This window comes from Pelobates fuscus, chromosome 2, assembly GCF_036172605.1.
Source record: "Pelobates fuscus isolate aPelFus1 chromosome 2, aPelFus1.pri, whole genome shotgun sequence".
NCBI classification, from domain to species: domain Eukaryota; kingdom Metazoa; phylum Chordata; class Amphibia; order Anura; family Pelobatidae; genus Pelobates; species Pelobates fuscus.
Window position 1 is genome coordinate 296,280,401 of NC_086318.1, and position 21,780 is coordinate 296,302,180.

At 41.1% G+C, this 21,780-nt stretch overlaps 1 protein-coding gene across 1 annotated transcript in view; it reads right to left on the reverse strand.

The window, feature by feature from the left end:
* The window catches only part of SMPDL3A (sphingomyelin phosphodiesterase acid like 3A), a 64,373-nt gene that overhangs the window by 12,053 nt on the left and 30,540 nt on the right, over nucleotides 1–21,780 (reverse strand). Inside the window, exons 3-5 of the mRNA XM_063443459.1 lie at nucleotides 14,162–14,306; nucleotides 1,382–1,478; nucleotides 70–248 (exon numbers count right to left, since the gene is read on the reverse strand). Coding sequence (XP_063299529.1) covers nucleotides 70–248; nucleotides 1,382–1,478; nucleotides 14,162–14,306 — 421 coding nt within the window. The remainder of the gene's footprint in view (nucleotides 1–69; nucleotides 249–1,381; nucleotides 1,479–14,161; nucleotides 14,307–21,780) is intronic.

Below are 21,780 nucleotides of genomic sequence, written 5' to 3' on the forward strand. Positions count from 1 at the left end.
GACATTGGAAGTGAATGAAAAATTAAAACTGTAATTGTGATTTTGTTTATATTCCACGTTTCCCCATACCTTTTCATTGTTTTGCCTAGATGCTTTTAAAGTCTCTTCGAGCCACTCAAATTGATCAGCTGGGTCTGTCATATTTACTGTCACTTTATTCGGACTGTAATAAAGATTAGTGTTCAGACTGATAATCCTCAATGATTGTGCAGTCTGGCTTGATTTGTAGATTTGTGAATAATATCCACCTAGAAGAAGTGCAAGAATGCATATAAATCTAACATAGTATCTATTCTACAATAGTAACACTTTGTTCCATACATATATCTGTCTTTCATTTTTACCATGGCATTTACAGTACAAATGGCTGTGCTATTAGTCTTTTCTACAGGACACTAAATAGCACTCCCTAGCACCAACATCAATAAAAAATAATTACATTTTATTCATCTTTCTTATCTACACAAGTGCAATACTACTGCCACCAGTACTGCAGCTGAGAACAACAAAGCTTAGCCATACCACTGAAACTGATGTTTAAATCTGAATTAAATCCTGCTATTGGCTGTTATTTTGCCTAAGTGCAGTTAAATACAACCTGCTGCATGTTTAAGTACAGCAAAAATTTACAAGATTGCTGTGGTTACCTAATAAACTTTGCTTTAGAAAGATGGACAGTCTACACACATCGCTTGAAGAAATATACTCGTCATTTATGTGAAGCACTGGAAACATTAGTAAGTAAACGTCTTAAGTGGTAGTGTTCCAAGCCAAGATCTGGAATTTGGTAATCTATTCATTTATAAAAATAACGCAAACATCATGGCATGAATGTAATATAAATCTATCCCATAGCTACAAAGGTAGTTTTTATAAAACCATTGATATATTGAGTTAGAGCTATGTAAGAACTACCCAGTACATTTGAGATACTTCATCGCAGAAGGATTAAGACCTAATCAGCCAAGGTAGATTACCAGTTTGAACCCCTCTTCATTCTTCACATAGGAACAGTTAATGGGGCCCATGTCTAAAGCCCTGGGCCTAAGGCAGCTACCTAGGGCCACATTATGGATAATCCTACTGTTATATTCTTCTATTTATCATTGATTTTCTGTTACCATGAAATACGTACCACAAAGGGGAATTACTGACTCATTTCCAGCTGACTGAATACCACATGAAATGTAAATTCCAATGTTAAAGAGAGAAACTGGAGAAGTCCAGTATAATGTAATGGTATGGTTTTCTCATTACAGGCAATGCAAAACAAAAGCTTACTGTATCAATTTTGATTTCCTTTTATTGTTCATCAGTATTTCTCAGCATGTATTTCAAAATACCACAATGACCACATATGACAACAGTATGCTCTCAGTACCTTTCCTTAAAGTTACAAGTGCTTCCTCATTTAGCCAAGGCTTCCAGTATTCAGCTACCGCTGTGTATATTTCGCTTGCTTCCACAGGAAACTGATCCTGAAAAATACAATGAAAATATCCTAATGCTGACATAAAAAGCAAAGTATTATTGTTTAAAAATTACAGTGTATAGTTGCGGCACTATTTACCTCCAACGAGCCGTGCAAACCCCCTCCTGCCGCGCGGTCCGACCGCTCCACGCAGCCGCGCAGCACACTAAGGGGGACTTACCTCCCTCGAGCCCTGCAGATCTCCTCCTGCCGCGGGGTTTGGCCAAACTACGCAGCCGCATGGCAGGACATCTATATATATAGATGTGGACATGACATCACTCCCACTCTTAAAGTGGCCATGTCATCATTGCAATCCTAATCTGTTTTGGATCGCAGTGATGACGTGGACCTATAAGAAAATAGGTAAGCCTATTTACGACTTGTTGTAGCCCCCTATTCAATGCCCTATCGTGGTTTCTGTTAGAACCTCCTTAAGTGCTCCTAGTGATTCCCTTGTGATTTCCTGTGTTTGACATCGGTTTTGTATTTGACTCCTGATTTTGGTATCATATTAAATGTACCCACACTTATTATATAATCATTTTATTCAAGGGAAACAGGGCTTTCATTTAACATCAAATATTTAGGGATGGAACATAATTTAATATGAATAAAATATAAACAAATTGGAGAAAATAAGATTGTTTTTATTTTCTTAGTTCTACGTGACATTTTAACAGTGAATGTCAAAATACTGTTTGCTTTTACTGCAATAAAATACACATATTTGTATTCAGCGATGTCTCACGTGTAAAATAGTACCCCCTATGTACAGGTTTTATGGCATTTTTCAGTTTTTTTCACATTGAAATTTGCCAGACGGTTACGTTGCCTTTAAGACCGTATGGTAGCCCAGGAATGAGAATTACCCCCATGATGACATACCATTTGCAAAAGTAGACAACCCAAGGTATTGCAAATGGGGTATGTCCAGTGTTTTTTAGTAGTCACTTGGTCACAAACACTGGCCAAAGTTAGTGTTAATATTTGAAAATGCAATAAACTAATTTGAACGCCAATTTTGGCCAGTGTTTGTGACTAATTGGCTACTAAAAAAGACTGAATATGTAATTTGCAATACCTTGGGTTGTCTACTATTGCAAATGGTATGCCATCATGGGGGTAATTTCCATTCCTGGGCTACCGTACGGTCAGAAAGGAAAAATAACCAACCTGGCGAATTTCAATGTGAAAAAACTGAAACGCAAGCCTTATATTTGACTCTGTAACTTTTGAAACCACCATAAAACCTGTACATGGGGGTTACTGTTATACTCTGGAGACTTCACTGAACACAAATATTATGTTTCAAAACAGTAAAACGTATCACAACAATTATATTGTCAGTTTAAGTGCCATTTGTGTGTGAAAAATTCAAAAAATTTCACTTCTACTGACAATATCATCGTTGTTATACATTTTACTGTTTTGAAACACTAATATTTGTGTTCAGCAAAGTCTTGCGGGTAAAACAGTACCCCCCATGCACAGGTTTTATGGTGTCTTGAAAAGTTACAGGGCTAAATATAGTGCAAGCAAATTAAATTCCCTATACTTTTGGCCTGGGTTGTCAGGCAGGTCCTGCAAATTGTAATTAATAAAATGACCTAATTATGTAAAATTATTACATAAATATATACGTAGAATCATCATTATATATATATATATATATATATATATATATATATATATATATATATATATATATATATATATATATATATATATATATATATATATATATATATATAGTGATATATACGTATATACTTATCAACAGAGACTCAACAGCCAGTGTAGGGTCAGACAACCTTCCACTGGAGTTGGTTCGGTTGCAGGGTATCAGGGCATAACCCTATGGAATAAATATGAAAAAGAGAAAGAGACTAGATAGGGATGGAAGAAAATTCCTCCCCCTTCAAGTCCCTATACCCAAAACAACGTTAGTTCGTTAGTATGATGGCAAAAGTGTGCCTGTATAGAACTAACAGGAAATATATGAAAAAATAAATTTTTATTAATCCCACTTAGGGAAAACAAATATAAAATCAATACTCAATAGTGTATCACACAGTGATGAGTTAAAATAAATATAGGTGTATCAAAAACGGTGATAAAGAAATAAAAAATAAAATAATTATTAACAGTAGTTGTCTAGAGTTTGCTGTGCAGGCTCTACATATATTATACTGGTAGTAATTGTCTAAAGTTTGCTGTGCAGGCTCTGCACTTATTATGTTGGTGTAAGCCAGTCGCTGGTAGTAGGTTTAGGGTAATTGGAGCATATATTTATAAAAATAGTCCAAACAATTGCTGTACACACTCAGCACTAACGTATAGGTAATAGTAAGCCACTGAAATAAGGTTCATAGGGTAGACCGTGTATCGAAGTTTCAAATATGGTTAACAACAGAGTCTAAATGAACCACAGTAGCTCTATACATGTACCAGTTGTGGCAAATTATAACGACTAAAACGGCTACTGTATTCCCCTCGTCAGTGGCCAGAATACGTAGACGGAATAGGTCCGTGCAAAGTCGCTAGTAACACCTCTACACGGTAAAGTATAATAGACCAAACCAGTCTTCGTAGCAATTTAACCCGATAATAGAGGGTATGGGTATGGGGAACTCGGTAGTCACACCGAAAAAAATAAATAAAGTGAGACTATAGGTATGCGGAAACACGTAACTTCCTAGTAGATTCCTAATCAGATAACAGTTAAGGTACTAGTTACACTAAGGTAGCCAAAAGTATAATAATTGGAAGCCAGTGCCCTGGATCCCAGGTTCCCCAAACAGAGTGTGTTGTCTCACCGGAAAAAACTCAAAAGGTGAGACAGTTAGTATGCAGACACAGGCATTACTCCCATAGTGGGTTAAATTTTTCCAGATAGCTGCTTGAGTCCTGCAATACACCACTAACGTACTAGGTGTAGAAGGGTAACGAGGAGATATTAACCAAATATGAATCAATTCCCTGAGTCCCAATTCCCCAGTCAAAGTAGAGGCAATCCCTCCTTGCTCAATATTAACGTAAAACAAAGTAACTGAATTGCCTAGAAACGAAGTATAGACCGTGTGGTCGCAGCAAACGATCAGTTCCCTAATCAGAGTGGAAGCAGAAAATTTCTTGCTAAATATAAACGTAAGAACGAGTAGATAGACTGCCTAAGCTGAGGTATAGACCATGTGGTCGCTGCAGACAAGCCCCGTTCCCCAGTTGAGGTGAAAGCAATCCTTCCTTACTAATATTAAAGATGCAAACAGAGTAACTAGACTAACTAAACTGAAGTAAAGGCCATGTGGTCGTGGTAAAAGCTCAACGCGCGTTTCGGCGCTATTGATGCGCCTTTCTCAAGAGCTTACCGGCCTTATCTCGCGCCACAATTTAAACCCCCTTAGGCTCCGCCTTCCGGTATCTGACGTCACCGCAGTAGTGATTGACGTCAGTCTAGTGGGCGGGGAATAGGTAGGTGAGTGGCAGGAATATCCTCACTGCTGGGAGATGGGTATGAATTAACCCTTCGAGTCCCTGTTTGTGCAGGAGGATGTTATTACAAAAGATCCCAGAATGCAGGATATATTAATAAAAAACGGTAAACGATAATAGGTAGTCTTCTATATTTCAAATGGAGCTGGTTGTATTAAGTGCATACAACAGAGTTCATGGAATACAAAATTCCAATAATGTAAAAAGGTGCAAAAAAATAAAAATAAAGATACAGAATCTAAATAAATAGAAATAAATGGATAAATCAATGGATAAATAAGTGAATAAATCGATGAATCGATGGGTCGATAAACAGATAAAGTTTAAATATTGTTGAACACATTGGAAAGGTATACATTCATATGTCCAACTTAACAGTAGGCGCCCCAGGTTATTATTGCATTGATGTGCTATATGGGTGGGAGCCTGATTGAAGTGATGTGGCAGCCACGGTAGGTACCAATACTGACTCAGGACATACAAAGTAGAAATGGATTATTGATATATTAGTATATTAAGTTAGTAATATATATATAATCCGTAGGACGCAGGTGATGATGGTGCACCTGTGGGAGATAACCCTAAATGAATTAGAGTGAGAGGCTTATAGTGAATAGAGGATACTGATATTTTAGATAAATGGGGCAAATGAAAAGCCTTCATTCAGGCCTTTCGGTTGTAGGGTCTTAAGTCTATAGATCCAAAAACTTTCACGTTGCCTTAGGAATCTGTCGTAGTCCCCCCTCCTCTTATTTCGTTTCACTAATTCAAGTCCACAGAATCGTAAGCCATGAGGCTTACTTGAGTGGTGTTCCTTAAGATGGCGAGCAATGGGTGTTTCAGTAGTGAGTTTGGGTGACCTGACATGCTCTTTAATCCTTTCTTTAAAAGGACGAAAGGTTTTACCCACGTACTTACGGTCACATTCACAAGTAAGAAGGTATACCAGGCCAGAGGTGTTACAATTAAAAAATGATGTCACATTAAAGACCTGTTTGTTCTCGCTATCGGATACTTTCTTTGAGTCTCGTCTAATATATTTACAGGCGACACAGCGTCCGCATTGGAAGGTCCCAGTTACCGGTTTGTTCAGCCATGTCTTCAAATTTGGACGTGGTAGTTGGAAGTGGCTAGGGACCAGGAGGTCTCTAAGGTTTTTTCCCCTCCGTGCCGTTATTTCAACTTTAGGGCCCAGAATTTTGGTGAGATGAATGTCGCCAGTCAGGAGTGGCCAGTATTTTTCAATGCCGGATCTAACTTTATCCCAACCTGCATCAAGGTTGCAATCATGCGAGGGCGGGATGCCGTAGATGTTGAGGGTTTGTTTTTGCAGAGTAATGTCTCCCTATCAGATTCTAATGCTCTCCTGTACGCCCTTTTGAGGCACCGATTCGGGTATCCCTTTTCTTTAAACTGTTTCCGCAGTCTATCCGCTTGAGTTTGAAATTCCTGAATGGTGCTGCAATTCCTACGGGCCCTCAAGTATTGGCCTATAGGAATACCATTCTTGAGAGGCTTGGGGTGGAAACTCTTCCAATCCAGAAGACTGTTTGAGGCGGTAGGTTTCCTAAAGAGAGTTGTTTGGATGGCTTTGTCATCAATGGAGACAGTTAGGTCTAGGAAATTCAGGTTTTTTCCTCCAAATTCAGAGGTGAATCTGAGATTATAATCATTGTCATTCAAGAGGGTTACAAATTGATTAAATTCATTCGCCGTGCCTTGCCACACTATTAGGATGTCATCTATATACCTCGCCCATAGATGTATCATGGGGGTAAAAGATGAGAGCTTCGTGGATCCAATGACAATATCCTCCCACCAACCCAGGTGCAGATTGGCATATGATGGGGCACAAGCTGTCCCCATCGCAGTGCCCCGCACCTGGTGGTAGAACTTGTCATTGAATAAGAAATAATTATGTGTCAGCACGAATTTGAGTAGTTCCAGGGTGAACTCTGTATGCGCTGCATGGCTTACTCCTCTTTTTTCCAAATAGTATTGGACATGCTGTATTCCCCCCTCATGGGGTATGGAGGAATAAAGGGTCTCAACATCAAGACTGCATAGGTTCGCATTTTCTGGAAGTGAGAGGTTTGAGAGGAGTGCCAATGTCTGTTTGGTGTCTTGGATAAAGGAGGGTAGGGTTTCCACAAAGGGGCGTAAGAGTTGGTCAAGATAGATGCTCCCATTTTGTGTAAGCCCGTCATTGCCCGACACTATAGGGCGACCTGGGGGGTCCATCCGGTTTTTATGGATTTTTGGTAGACAGTAGAAGGTTGCTATCCTAGGGTTCTTATTGAGGATGAAGTCATACTCCTCCCTAGATAGCAACCCCCCCCTGAGACCCTTATCCAAGATCCGTTTATAATCCTCCAGGAAGGAGTTGGTCGGATCATTGGGGAGTATCCGATACGTTTCCCTGTCATCCAAGATTTTTAAGGCCATTTTAACATAGTTGGTGGATTTCTATAGTCTCACTTTATTTTTTTCGGTGTGACTACCGAGTTCCCCATACCCATACCCTCTATTATCGGGTTAAATTGCTACGAAGACTGGTTTGGTCTATTATACTTTACCGTGTAGAGGTGTTACTAGCGACTTTGCACGGACCTATTCCGTCTACGTATTCTGGCCACTGACGAGGGGAATACAGTAGCCGTTTTAGTCGTTATAATTTGCCACAACTGGTACATGTATAGAGCTACTGTGGTTCATTTAGACTCTGTTGTTAACCATATTTGAAACTTCGATACACGGTCTACCCTATGAACCTTATTTCAGTGGCTTACTATTACCTATACGTTAGTGCTGAGTGTGTACAGCAATTGTTTGGACTATTTTTATAAATATATGCTCCAATTACCCTAAACCTACTACCAGCGACTGGCTTACACCAACATAATAAGTGCAGAGCCTGCACAGCAAACTTTAGACAATTACTACCAGTATAATATATGTAGAGCCTGCACAGCAAACTCTAGACAACTACTGTTAATAATTATTTTATTTTTTATTTCTTTATCACCGTTTTTGATACACCTATATTTATTTTAACTCATCACTGTGTGATACACTATTGAGTATTGATTTTATATTTGTTTTCCCTAAGTGGGATTAATAAAAATTTGTTATTTTTTCATATATTTCCTGTTAGTTCTATACAGGCACACTTTTGCCATCATACTAACGAACTAACGTTGTTTTGGGTATAGGGACTTGAAGGGGGAGGAATTTTCTTCCATCCCTATCTAGTCTCTTTCTCTTTTTCATATACGTATATACTTACATATATAGGAAAATAAGAAAAATAGGGAGCACTCACAGATCTTCATATAAGTGAAAAATGGTGTTTAATTTTCCTATATATTGGACATCAGGGATTTAGCACCCAGGCAAGAAACCTTTTATTTATTTACAAGGAGAGTGCCAAGCTTTCATTCTATTACTTATGTGTGTGTATATATATATATATATTATATATATTGATATCAATATATATATATATATATTAATTTTAAAATACTGTTAGAATGAAATTACACATTATATTTTTAATTTTATTTATTTTTTTCATTTTATTTTTTAACATATTTACATATTTGTTTATTTCATATTATATATATTAAGTCAATATCATTGTACGTGTACTTTGATATGAATATATATATATATATATATTAATATTAAAATACACTTAGACAGTGTATATATGTGTATGTATATATATATAATATATATTTGATCTAAGTATATATTATTTAAATTTTACACTGTTTTAAAAACAGTTTTTTTTTTCCAGACAGCAGGGGAAGTACCTGTCATTACAGGCACTCCCCCTGCTGGCAATGTCTTGGACAGCTATGCCGTCCATGTGATCGCAAAGTCCTCGCAAGGACCTCGCGATCACATGGCCCAGAGGGGCCGAAGAGGAGGGAGGGGGACTCACTGGGCTCCCAGGTGAGTCCCAATACCGCGACCAGGTAAGTACATAAGATCGTAGTGCGTTCTTTGCGACCCTGCGGCGTTTAGAGCCGCTTCCTTAAGGACGGCATAGAACGCCCTGCAGTCTTAAGGGGTTAAACCAGGTTTTATTGTAATATGAATTCATATTTTATTTCTGTTCCATATAAATTCCTTATTAAATTTTGGCTAGCTTTGTTAACTATAGAATTAAATTGAATCACAGTTAAATTTATGTAGCAAATTGTTCAATGGGAAACTTTTTTTTTTTTTATACTTTTTGACTATATTTCATAACTTCATCCCTTGCTAGATAGTCTGAGCAAGCTGACTCTAGTACTTAAATATATGTTTACACCAAATTGAGATTCAGGAATTTCGTTCTTTGCTAGATACTGTCAGGGTACCTGAAGTCTCTACCTCTGAGAGAGGTAGAGACTTAGACGCTTATCCATCCAGAAGGGCTGTTTTCCCCGTCCCTCGCGGTCCTCCCGGTCTCCCACACGCCGGCCGCGAGGGATCCCCTTCCTTTTATAGCACGACGCACAGTACTCGACGTCATGACGCCGGCCCGGACCGACCTGTCACTCAATTCGCTGGAAGCGAATCAGGACTAGTCGGAGGCGTGTCTACTCGCTCGAGCCAGGGTATTTAACAGTGCTACTTCCATCTGCTCATTGCCCTGTCGTGGTTCTAGCCAGTCTAGTCTCGCAGTGCTCTTGTATTCCAGTTATCCCTTTGGTTCTGACCCGGCTTGTTTATATTCTCCGCTTACTCTGTTTTCCTTTGACCCGGCTTGTCTCTCGCTTACCGGTCTTCTCCTTCCCTCGACCTCGCCTTGTCTCTGACCATTCTCTACTGTACTACTTACGTTAGTCCGGCCATTCTAAGGTCCGGTATACGTATCTATCTAACTGTTTGTACTCTGCGTGTTGGATCCCTGTCCCGATCCTGACAGATACTCAATAATGGTCTTGCATTTGTGCTTCTTCATCTCTTGCTAGATATTTTTCTTCAATTACCCTGTATTGCAAACTTTGGATTTTGAACACAGAGTTCCTCTAGTTATATTGGATTAGGCCTCCCCTGTAAATCCTAGATCAGGGGTGCCCAAAAGGTAGATTCCAAGATGTTTTAGAACTACAGCTCCCGTGATGTTTTGTCAATCTAAAGCATTCAAAGGGCATGCAAAGGATCATGGAAGTTGTGGTTTTTCAACATCTGGGGATCGGGCACCCCTGTCCTAGATGTTTTTCTTGATTGACTCAATTTAAACATCTGCTATTCACGTACCCATTAAATATGCCAATATTATTCTTAGAATGACCTATCAATTAAGTTGTGGCAGTTACTTGTTACATATTTCTTTGAAAATGTAAACTACACACGCGAAGGCTTGAAGGCGTTTTATTTTGTTAATAATGCTAATCCAGATTAGATTGGCTAAAAACCATTTGGTGAGTTTGTGAATACACATTTTAATTTATTCTTTTTGTTGGCTTCTAATTTTGATATGTACAAGAGATTTTCAGTTATACAATAAATTGTTCCTTTTTAACAGTGGTAATCTCTTTTGAAACCATGCTCCCTAGTAGAGCTTGTCTTTATTAGTTCTTTATTTAATTAGGGTTAACCCTTGAGATTTACCCAACCACCCAATTTCTTGAAATTTTGTTCATTTAGTTCCTGAGGCTTTTTCTTTCAATGGCAACCGTAGTTCACTACGGTTCACGGTGTAAGTTACTAGTGCATAATTTTATTTTTCTACATTCAATTTATTCTGCCATGTGACTGCCCAGTCCCCCAGTCTAGCTAAATCCATCTGCAGCAAAGTAATGTCCTGCTTACACTATTACGTTACAGAGTTTTTTGTGTTATCTGCAAACATTTAAACATTACTTTCAATGCTTATTTCAAGATCATTTATAAATCTATTAAGTAGAGGAATAAAGGAGGTTTCAGAACATAGCTGTGGGGAGGGATGCTGCCCCTGGTGGTATTTTTTTGGGGGGCGCCAGGTGAAGCAAGTCAATGGCCTGTCACAAGGGGCCCAAGAGGGGGGTCGACATACCACCTTACGGTGCCCCCTCAAGCAGGCACTTATTTACCATGGCAGAGTAGGCACCCAAGTAGGTGCCTACTCTGCAGGTAGAGAGTGTCTAAATTAGTTAGGTGGCATATGATACCACTCGATCTACATCAAATTTGAAAAGTAAATTCCCCCTCTTGATGTACATGTCATGATGCACTTGGCACAGCTACAGATATATGGTGGACATAATTCAGAAATTCTGGAATTCCCCTCCTCTTTAACACCTGCATCTAGGCTGTTCCATTCCCCAATTGAATTAAGAAAAATACAGACACACTTATTGACACACTTAAGTGCTGCCACACTTATTAAAATGCAGCCAAGACATTTATTACCCTAAACTAGAAATCGGACAAAATTCCTTCCATTACTGATTAGATCAATAAAGTTGAAAGATGACTTCTGGAAGAGATACAATACTACTTTGGCCAACAAACTATATTTAGAAATCTGGGGCCCATGGTTGCAATTTCTTATTCTAAACATAATAGAGATCTTCAACTCAATGCTGGAGTCATGTCAATAGTGATTGTTTCGTTTCTTTATCGGGTCAGTGCATTAAAAAAAATCCAGAATAAAGTTTTCAAATGCCATTGTTATTGACAGTTGACACTGTGTATATTCAAGAACTCACTCTAAATATGCAGTATGTTACTTCCTGGTTAAGGATACAGAGTTGCTTATTTTTCTTTAGATTTTTGTCACTCGTGAAAAACTGCATCTTCATAACAACTATGTTTCTGCTTTGAAAAAACAAGTAATATTTTTTTCCCACTATTCTGTAAGTTATACTGTCGTGCTGTAAACACTTTATTTACATTACATAAAATAAAATATTTTTGTTTAAAAACCCAGTAAAATGGGATTAGAAATAAGTCTTCAAGTAAGACATTTTTTTGTTCTACAGGGAGTGCAGAATTATTAGGCAAATGAGTATTTTGACCACATCATCCTCTTTATGCATGTTGTCTTACTCCAAGCTGTATAGGCTCGAAAGCCTACTACCAATTAAGCATATTAGGTGATGTGCATCTCTGTAATGAGAAGGGGTGTGGTCTAATGACATCAACACCCTATATCAGGTGTGCATAATTATTAGACAACTTCCTTTCCTTTTGCAAAATGGGTCAAAAGAAGGACTTGACAGGCTCAGAAAAGTCAAAAATAGTGAGATATCTTGCAGAGGGATGCAGCACTCTTAAAATTGCAAAGCTTCTGAAGCGTGATCATCGAACAATCAAGCGTTTCATTCAAAATAGTCAACAGGGTCGCAAGAAGCGTGTGGAAACACCAGGGCGCAAAATAACTGCCCATGAACTGAGAAAAGTCAAGCGTGCAGCTGCCAAGATGCCACTTGCCACCAGTTTGGCCATATTTCAGAGCTGCAACATCACTGGAGTGCCAAAAAGCACAAGGTGTGCAATACTCAGAGACATGGCCAAGGTAAGAAAGGCTGAAAGACGACCACCACTGAACAAGACACACAAGCTGAAACGTCAAGACTGGGCCAATAAATATCTCAAGACTGATTTTTCTAAGGTTTTATGGACTGATGAAATGAGAGTGAGTCTTGATGGGCCAGATGGATGGGCCCGTGGCTGGATTGGTAAAGGGCAGAGAGCTCCAGTCCGACTCAGACGCCAGCAAGGTGGAGGTGGAGTACTGGTTTGGGCTGGTATCATCAAAGATGAGCTTGTGGGGCCTTTTCGGGTTGAGGATGGAGTCAAGCTCAACTCCCAGTCCTACTGCCAGTTTCTGGAAGACACCTTCTTCAAGCAGTGGTACAGGAAGAAGTCTGCATCCTTCAAGAAAAACATGATTTTCATGCAGGACAATGCTCCATCACACACGTCCAAGTACTCCACAGCGTGGCTGGCAAGAAAGGGTATAAAAGAAGAAAATCTAATGACATGGCCTCCTTGTTCACCTGATCTGAACCCCATTGAGAACCTGTGGTCCATCATCAAATGTGAGATTTACAAGGAGGGAAAATAGTACACCTCTCTGAACAGTGTCTGGGAGGCTGTGGTTGCTTCTGCACGCAATGTTGATGGTGAACAGATCAAAACACTGACAGAATCCATGGATGGCAGGCTTTTGAGTGTCCTTGCAAAGAAAGGTGGCTATATTGGTCACTGATTTGTTTTTGTATGTCAGAAATGTATATTTGTGAATGTTGAGATGTTTTATTGGTTTCACTGGTGAAAATAAATAATTGAAATGGGTATATATTTGTTTTTTGTTAAGTTGCCTAATAATTATGCACAGTAATAGTCACCTGCACACACAGATATCCCCCTAAAATAGCTAAAACTAAAAATAAAACTAAAAACTACTTCCAAAAATATTCAGCTTTGATATTAATGAGTTTTTTGGGTTCATTGAGAACATGGTTGTTGTTCAATAATAAAATTAATCCTCAAAAATACAACTTGCCTAATAATTCTGCACTCCCTGTAAATTACATGCTAATTGCATAAATTGTTTATTAGGGAGTCATCCAAAATATTTCATAAGAGCCCCACTCCTGGTCACTTCTCTACTCACACATGTTAAATGCTGGGAGGTATGCTTAGGGACAATGAATACCTGAACGGCGACTAACTGAGGAGCAGGCTACTGTATTTTTTCTAAGCTTTTGCCCATTCTCAAAATTCTCATATTCTCTGTTTTTGTTGCATTGCATTTGCGTAGGCTTTTCCCAAGTTAAAAAGGTAATCCAGAAGTGGACCCCATGCGTCCCATGTTTCCAGAGAACCAGAACTGTAGTCAAATTGATGTAAAAAGTGTCAAATTGAGGTTGCTTTTCTTTCGTAGCCCTTTAAGGTCTAATGCAAGGAGTGCTAAACAATTTTTTTAATAATTCCAAGAGAGTTTCAGCCTATCACAATTGTATATTTCTACTCAGGCTAATGCTTCCTTGTTAGCCCAAACAGCACAGGGGGATAGGCTGTGGGGACGCTCATTTAGCATTAATAAAAGGTTTACCATTACAAAGTCTGTTTAACGGTAGTCCAAAAATATTGGTCTACACTGAATTTAGGAATATATAGCAATAACCAGACAGTGAACAAATAACAATGTTACCACACCAGCAGCTTAATAAATACTCAACACTTGTCAAAGTTACTAATTGCAATTACCTGGGGCCAGTAGTCATGGTTACCGAGTGCTGGAAATACCTGAAGATCTGGTAGAAAGCTGCGAATAGTAGTGGACATGTTTCCAATGATATCGATTACCATTTTTGTAGACAGTTCATTCGCAGGTATATGAGGAGGGCTATCTCTAATTGAGGAAAATAAATGAAAGTTTACACATTAGTAAAATGTAGTATGTAAACAGTTAAATATTTATCTCAAAGGAATATAAATAAAATGTTATATAAATATATAAACACAAACATGTAACATTAACAATAATACACAATATTACCTCTACTATCTCTTCATGTCAGTTTTGACCATTAGATTTTAGTATTCTTCACAAAAATGTTTAAAAAGAAAAAAAAATGGTCAGTAATTTATTGTAAGTTCAAATAGGTGTAAACAATAAAAAGGAGCCCTTTTTCCCATTACAGACTACCTAAAAAAGGAACAGTCACTTCTCTAGATATTATACAATTGAATTAAACACTGCAAATCACCTAGAACTAGTTTACTGTTTTTTTATTCCTTTATTTTCGTATCGGCATAGTATTGCAACTTGATGATATACAGAGCTTCTAGGCATAGCAGGTGATGCAATAGTCGATCTACTCAGTTTTAGTTACACAGGTATAGGTAATCGCGAACCATGTATCACTGTTATTGGTAAGAACAATTCTATGCCATAATGACAGTATTTCGGTGTGCCCACTTTACCAATAGTTTTTTTTTTTTTAATAATTTAATATCAAAGTAAGAAAAGTAGATTGTAAAGAGTGAATAGTGAAAAAGAGAACATAGAGGAATAATGAAAACAAAAAAGGGGGCGGGCTGGTATCTCCTTCGAGAGTAGGTCAGGGAACTGGGTAGATGTACAAAGATGAAAGTGACGGACCACCTGGCACCCTGACCGGGTGCCTGCGTCAAACAATGCCCCTAGTGCTCACCGAGAACTCCAAGCACTTCACCAGACACCATAAGCACTGTAGCCCCTTAGCCGCTGCAGCTTGGCTGGGATCTCTCTGTCCTCTACCCACCCTGGACCCAAGACCAGGATCCAGCTTCCAGTGGCTGAAACTCTCCTACTCCAGAGAGTATAGCAGGAACAGCTCTTATAAGAGCTAGTGATTAGAACCCAGGGAAGCATAAGGAGTATAGCAATCCCCAGAGTGAATATAGCCGTCCCTCCACACATGAGATGGGGCTCTATGTTGAAGGTGAAGAGGAACTGAATGTAATGGTGCCAGACTTGGCCTTACATGACAATCCCCATGAAAGGGGTACACCCACAAGGACCTGATGTTAGACTGATTTACAAAGTCACATACCAATAACAATAAGGTAACAAGGCATGACACCTCCACACACAGCACACAATTCTTCCCCTCTGCCTGGGAGATAATTGAGTCAGATACTATATCAACAATTATCTCCAGGCAGAAAAAACTAATTTCTATAAAACACATGTTAAATCCCCTGATAGCCCTGATCTGTGTGAACAACATATCCAAAAATCACCCAGATCAGTTCATGGGTTCAGGAATTATATGGAAGTCAAATTTTGACCGACCGCAGGTATGGTCCCATGCCCAAAACAGTTCCAGAGAATCAGGGCTTGCGGTCGGTCAAGATGGCCACCACCACCACGTGGTTGTCCAAAGGAATAGTGGTCACCTAGATGAACAATTAGAACACTGAGGTGAGAAATGTTCCAAGTTGTTAATAGGTGTTAACAAGTTCCAGGGTGGTCTCTGTTTCATGCAGTTGTTCGGAGTTTGAAATGCCGCTTTGAAGCACTGCGGGAGTTCGAAGAGTTACTGTACAAGTCCAAAAAGGCACAAACAGTGTTTTTAACCAAAGTCTATTACATGGGCCATAGTCACAGGGCAGGAGGCTGGCAAACAGACCCCTCCAAGAACCAGTGGCGAGCTTACGTTTGCCACAATGAATGTCCACTGTGTGTGGTTTTGGGGTGAGTGTGCTTATGGTCTCGCCATATAGCGGTCAAGGTCTGTAGGTGGAGTATTTGCACTGGTTGGGACATCCTTCAAGGCGGGTGTGGAAGCGTCCTGTCAGCCCATCCCTCAACCTAATCGCTAAGGTCGCTAGCGATCCATGTGTCACAGACTTGATAGAATTTTTTTTAAAGGTTACCTCCACTGTCAGTTTGTCCATCAGGCATGTGTTGTTAATTTTATGTATTTTTAGGTTGAGGGAGGGGGTTTCAGGCCGCAGCCAGGTATGTGCTAGGGCTCGTCTGGCAGCTAAAGTTCTCTTATTTAATAGTCCCTGATCTGTTGTTGTCAAGTCATCTTTCGGTATGGACAACAAGAACACCCATGGGTCTATTTCCATATTGCGCAGGAAAACCTGTGCTATTAAATTCTCTATCTCCCTAGGTTTCCAGAAGGTTTCAACCTTTGGGCAGGTCCATCACAAGTAGATATACGTGCCCTTGAGTCCGCATCCTCACCAACAGAGATCATTTGGGGTTCTCCACATATGGTATGGTTGGACCTGAGTAGTATGCCAGCAGAACATAATCTTATAAGATTGTTCTTGAATAGTAATGAAAATTGAGGTTTGCCTCCCAAATATCTTGCCAGTAATTCCTTCAAGCTCTTCCTCCAGGTCCGTCCCAGTGATCAGTGTATTTTAGCTCGCCCAATTCCATTGTCGTGGAGCTAAGGTGTGCATATGTTGAGGTTAGTAAGCCCCTGGGGAAGGATACCCTCAAACACATCTGCTCAAGGAACGTCAGATGCCGACGAGCTGCCTCTCTAATATTTTTATGGTTGACAAAATCTTTAAGTTGTAAATATATATATTTTTTAATCTGTCTGCCAATTAGTGATGTACCGAACTGTTAGCTGGCGAATAGTTCCCGGCGAACATAGCGTGTTCGCGTTCGCCACGGCGGGCGAACACATGCGTGGTTCGATTCGCCCCCTATTCGTCATCATTGACTAAACTTTGACCCTGTGCCTCACAGTCAGCAGACACATTCCAGCCAATCAGCAGCAGACCCTCTCTCCCAGACCCTCCCACCTCCTGTACAGCATCCATTTTAGATTCATTCTGAAGCTGCATTCTTAGATAGAGGAGGGAAAGTGTAGCTGCTGCTCATTTGACAGGGAAATGTATAGCTAGGCTAGTATATTCAGTGTCCACTACAGTCCTGAAGGACTCATCTGATCTCTGCTGTAAGGACAGCACCCCAAAAAGCCCTTTTTAGGGCTAGAACATCAGTCTGCTTTTTTTTTTTTGTGTAATCTAATTGCAGTTGACTGCCTGCCTGCCAGCCAGCTTCTGTGTCAGGCTCACAGTGGATACTGTGCCCACTTGCCCAGTGCCACCACTCATATCTGGTGTCACAATAGCTTGCATTTAAAAACCAAAATTTTTTTTTCTGTTATAGATGTTCTGTTATAGATTGAATAGCAGTTAGTTGTCTGCAAGAGTCTGTGTGTCAGGCCAATAGCATGTACTCTGCCAGTGCACAGTGCCACTCATATCTGGTGGCACAATAGTGTGCATTTAAAAACCCCAAAACTTTTTTTTCACTGTAATAGATTGAATAGCAGTTAGTTGTCTGCAAGCGGGTGTCAGGCCTACAGCGTGTACTCTGCCAACCTCTGCAAGTGCACATTGCCACTCATATATGGTGTCACAATAGTGTGCATTTAAAACTAAAAAAACTTTTTTCACTGTTATAGATTGAATAGCAGTTACTTGTCTGCAAGCGGTGTAGATACAAATAACCATTTTGCTATCTATCCTAGCTGTTCATATGGCATTTTATGTCCTATTCTCGGAAATAGGATTTATATAAAATCCTAGTTACGGGAAAAGTACTGATTTCGAAATAACTTGTTAATTGTCCAAGATATCGTTATTTGTAAATATCTGGTTTTAATCAAATGTGTAATGCGTAATGTGTAATAACTAGAAACAGCTGTTTATAACTTGTGAAAAACATATTATGTAATAAATGCTCATGACCCCCACCGACATGAAAATGGGGTATAAACAGGGCCACCAACAGGGGGTGACAACCATAACGGTTGTCACGGACCCGGCGGCCCCTGGGGGGTCCGGCCGCCCGGGCCCCACTTGTAGCGCATGCTGATGGGGCCCATCGGGTGGCCCACTCACTTAGGGCCACCCGATGGGCCCTATATCTTCAGGGGCCTGGTCAGCGCTGCGGGCGTGCAATAGCGCGACCGGGCCCCTTTAAAAAAAAATCCCAGCCGCAAAGTACTGCTGGGAGGAAGTGGCCTTCACTTCCTCCCAGATCCCTCCCCTCAGCGCCGCACGGGAGGGAAGAAAGACAACCGCCGCTGGAGCCACACCAACTCCCATCAGCCACAACCTTCCACCTGCAAAAATGGTAAGAAAAATTGGCTGTATTTGTGTATGAATGTCTGTGTGTATGTCAGAATGTCTGTGTGTATGTCAGAATGTCTGTGTGTATGTCAGAATGTCTGTGTGTATGTCAGAATGTCTGTGTGTATGTCAGAATGTCTGTGTGTATGTCAGAATGTCTGTGTGTATGTCAGAATGTCTGTGTGTATGTCAGAATGTCTGTGTGTATGTCAGAATGTCTGTGTGTATGTCAGAATGTCTGTGTGTATGTCAGAATGTCTGTGTGTATGTCAGAATGTCTGTGTGTATGTCAGAATGTCTGTATGTATGTCAGTATGTCTGTGTGTATGTCAGTATGTCTGTGTGTAGGTCAGTATGTCTGTGTGTATGCGATACCTATGGGGTATGGCTCACACCCAACCCAGCAGACCTTTACACCCACAACTATCTCCCTATATTAAAAAAAAGCAATGGAGGAACTAAATAAATGGAGTTCTCTCTATGCGTCGTGGTTAGGAAGAGTAAATGCCGTCAAGATGACGCTAGTACCGAAACTTCTCTTCGTGTTCCAAACTGTGCAGATCCTAGCCCCACAAACCTTCTTCAAGAAGGGCAGAGGTCAGAGGTCCGCAAGTTCATATGGAAAGGCAAATCCCCACGCATAGCACATGCTCAACTAACCCTGCCTAAACTCCGAGGAGGCCTGGCACTCCCCGATTTCGAAAAATACTAGCAGGCGGCGCACCTCACCAGAGTAGCCAGCTGGTCGGTCGCCAGCGTAACGAAACCGTGGACCCAGCTAGAATCCGACATCACTAACTGCGACCTACGAACGCTACCATGGATACCCAGGGCCACATACAAGCATAAACATATCACCAACCCATTCGTGGCAGCGACCATGAAGATCTGGCACAGACAAGGCACAAAGCAATACCTCACGACGGATCCAGGCCCGCTACTGCCGTTAAGAGGCAACCCAGCCTTCCCAGCAGGAGACCACGGCCCCACGCCGGGCGCGTTGGGACGCACAACAATTCCCCGCATGATGGATGTCCTCCAGCGACCATTTGATGTCCGAGGCGTCGCTGACCTTTTTCCAGACAGGACGCTTACCTTTTCACTCACACTGGCGAGAGCACAAATAATCGGATATGCTCGGTCCATCCCGCAAAAACCATCCTTGCTGAGAGAACCCACACAATTCGAACTACTCTGTACTCAAGATAAAGAAACACCGCGGGCCAGTTCGCAGATATATGCAATGCTGGTTACGGGAAGGTACTTACTGGCACCCCCTGCATGAGAAACTGGGAGGAAGACCTTGAAGAACCCATGACGGAAGCGGACTGGGACAAAAGCATCACCCTGATACAAAAAACGCCTAGCTCGGCAAGACTGCAAAAAAAAAAAAAAAAAAAAACACCAGATGGTACTTGACACCGACGGCGCTCCACACCAGGAATCCGGATATCCCAGATACGTGTTGGAGATGCGGAAACGAGAGAGGCACATTCATACACATCTGGTGGGCATGCCCACGCCTCCGACCGTTCTGGAACAAGATTAGAGAGGTCATACATGAAGTGACGGACGAAATGCTTCCAAGATTCCCAGCAACATTCCTCCTACACCTCACAGATATGTCTATACCGACATACAGTAAATCTGTCATCCCACGGCTCTTAAACGCGGCCAAAGCGACGGTCTTAATATACTGGAAGCAGGCCACCACACCCTCCATCGCAAGATGGGTGGAAATTCGAGGACGTGAAGGCAACCACCCCGAACCCCAGAGACCGCTACACCAAACGCTGGTTTCACTGGATTAGACTAACCGCCTCAGACGCTTTTCAGAACCAAATGATGACACAGTAGGCAGAGGAGGAGAGTATTGAACCAAAATAACTACAGCACCAACATAAAGAGATGGGGAACGGCAAACCAGGACAGCGACAGGGGAGGGAATCACCCACCATCACCCCCTCATACTACCCACATCCACAAAGACAGGACACGACCCGCCACCACGTACATACACGTGTGAACACACACACCACATACGAGCAGCCGAGCATATGCAAAAAAAAAAAAAAAACAACACGTCCAACCGGAGGGCACACTCCCACGGACACACCAAAAATGCTGCGACTTCAAACTGCGCTACCTGAAATCAGACCCACTACAAACACACGGACAGTTACAACATAGAGCCGACGGCCACTGAAACCAGCCAGAAACCAACAGGAGATGCGATATCACGCAAACAGAGCACCACACACACCCACAGTCAAAACACAGACCTATATGATCCATCCCATACCCCACAGGACAGCTCCACAGCCATGTGCACAAGTGGATCCACTCAGACACGACAACAATATGACCACATGAACGGCATGCACAAAAAACAATTCAGGAACACTGAAACATGAACCACAAAGACGCAACACTGGAGGCAGACACAGAGCGCAGGAGTAAAGCAACACAACACAGGTACAACAATGAACACACGCAATAGTGAAGACACAGACCCACCGCAAATGGCCCCACCATTACTAGCAAAGGGGACGGCCACGACACGTACAAAGCCAATACAACTTCAACACACAGAAGCAAATAGCTGCACGACACACTAGAACCCAGGGCAGTAAGCAAAGGGCTGGGGCACGCAACTGCTCACCCACAGCCCTGACCAAAACAAATAGGCACCACAGATTATTACAGAGTGAACCACACAGTACTCTGATGCGTACCAAAAGGCTGAGCTAAACAGGCCACGACAAATTCGCCTCAGCGAAAGCAACCAAAGACAAAAAATGACAACCATTTGTTTAATCGAGGAGCACCATATAAAGCAGTACTTTAGGCAGCACCATGTCTTATCTATGTTATGCACCGTGTTTCGGCCTGATGGTTCTAGAGGCCTGAAAAACCTCAGCAACATGTTTAAGCTATAATTTCGTAGATTTATGACCGTTACTCACTTTATTATATAACCAAGAATAGGTGTGGAAACCATAAATATGCTCCCTCATCTGGGATCACTGCACACTCGTTAAGCACACAGAACACAAATTTTAATGTTGTGTCTCTTAAACACGGCCATATGAATGGATTCATAGTATGATAGTAACCAGGCGGTAGCCGCATGGAAGTATTACGGTGTCGCAAGTTCTAGCCACTTGTGTATCTACTACTACAAAAAGAGGTCCATACACAAACTAGCAAAAACCCAAAGGACCGTTCCA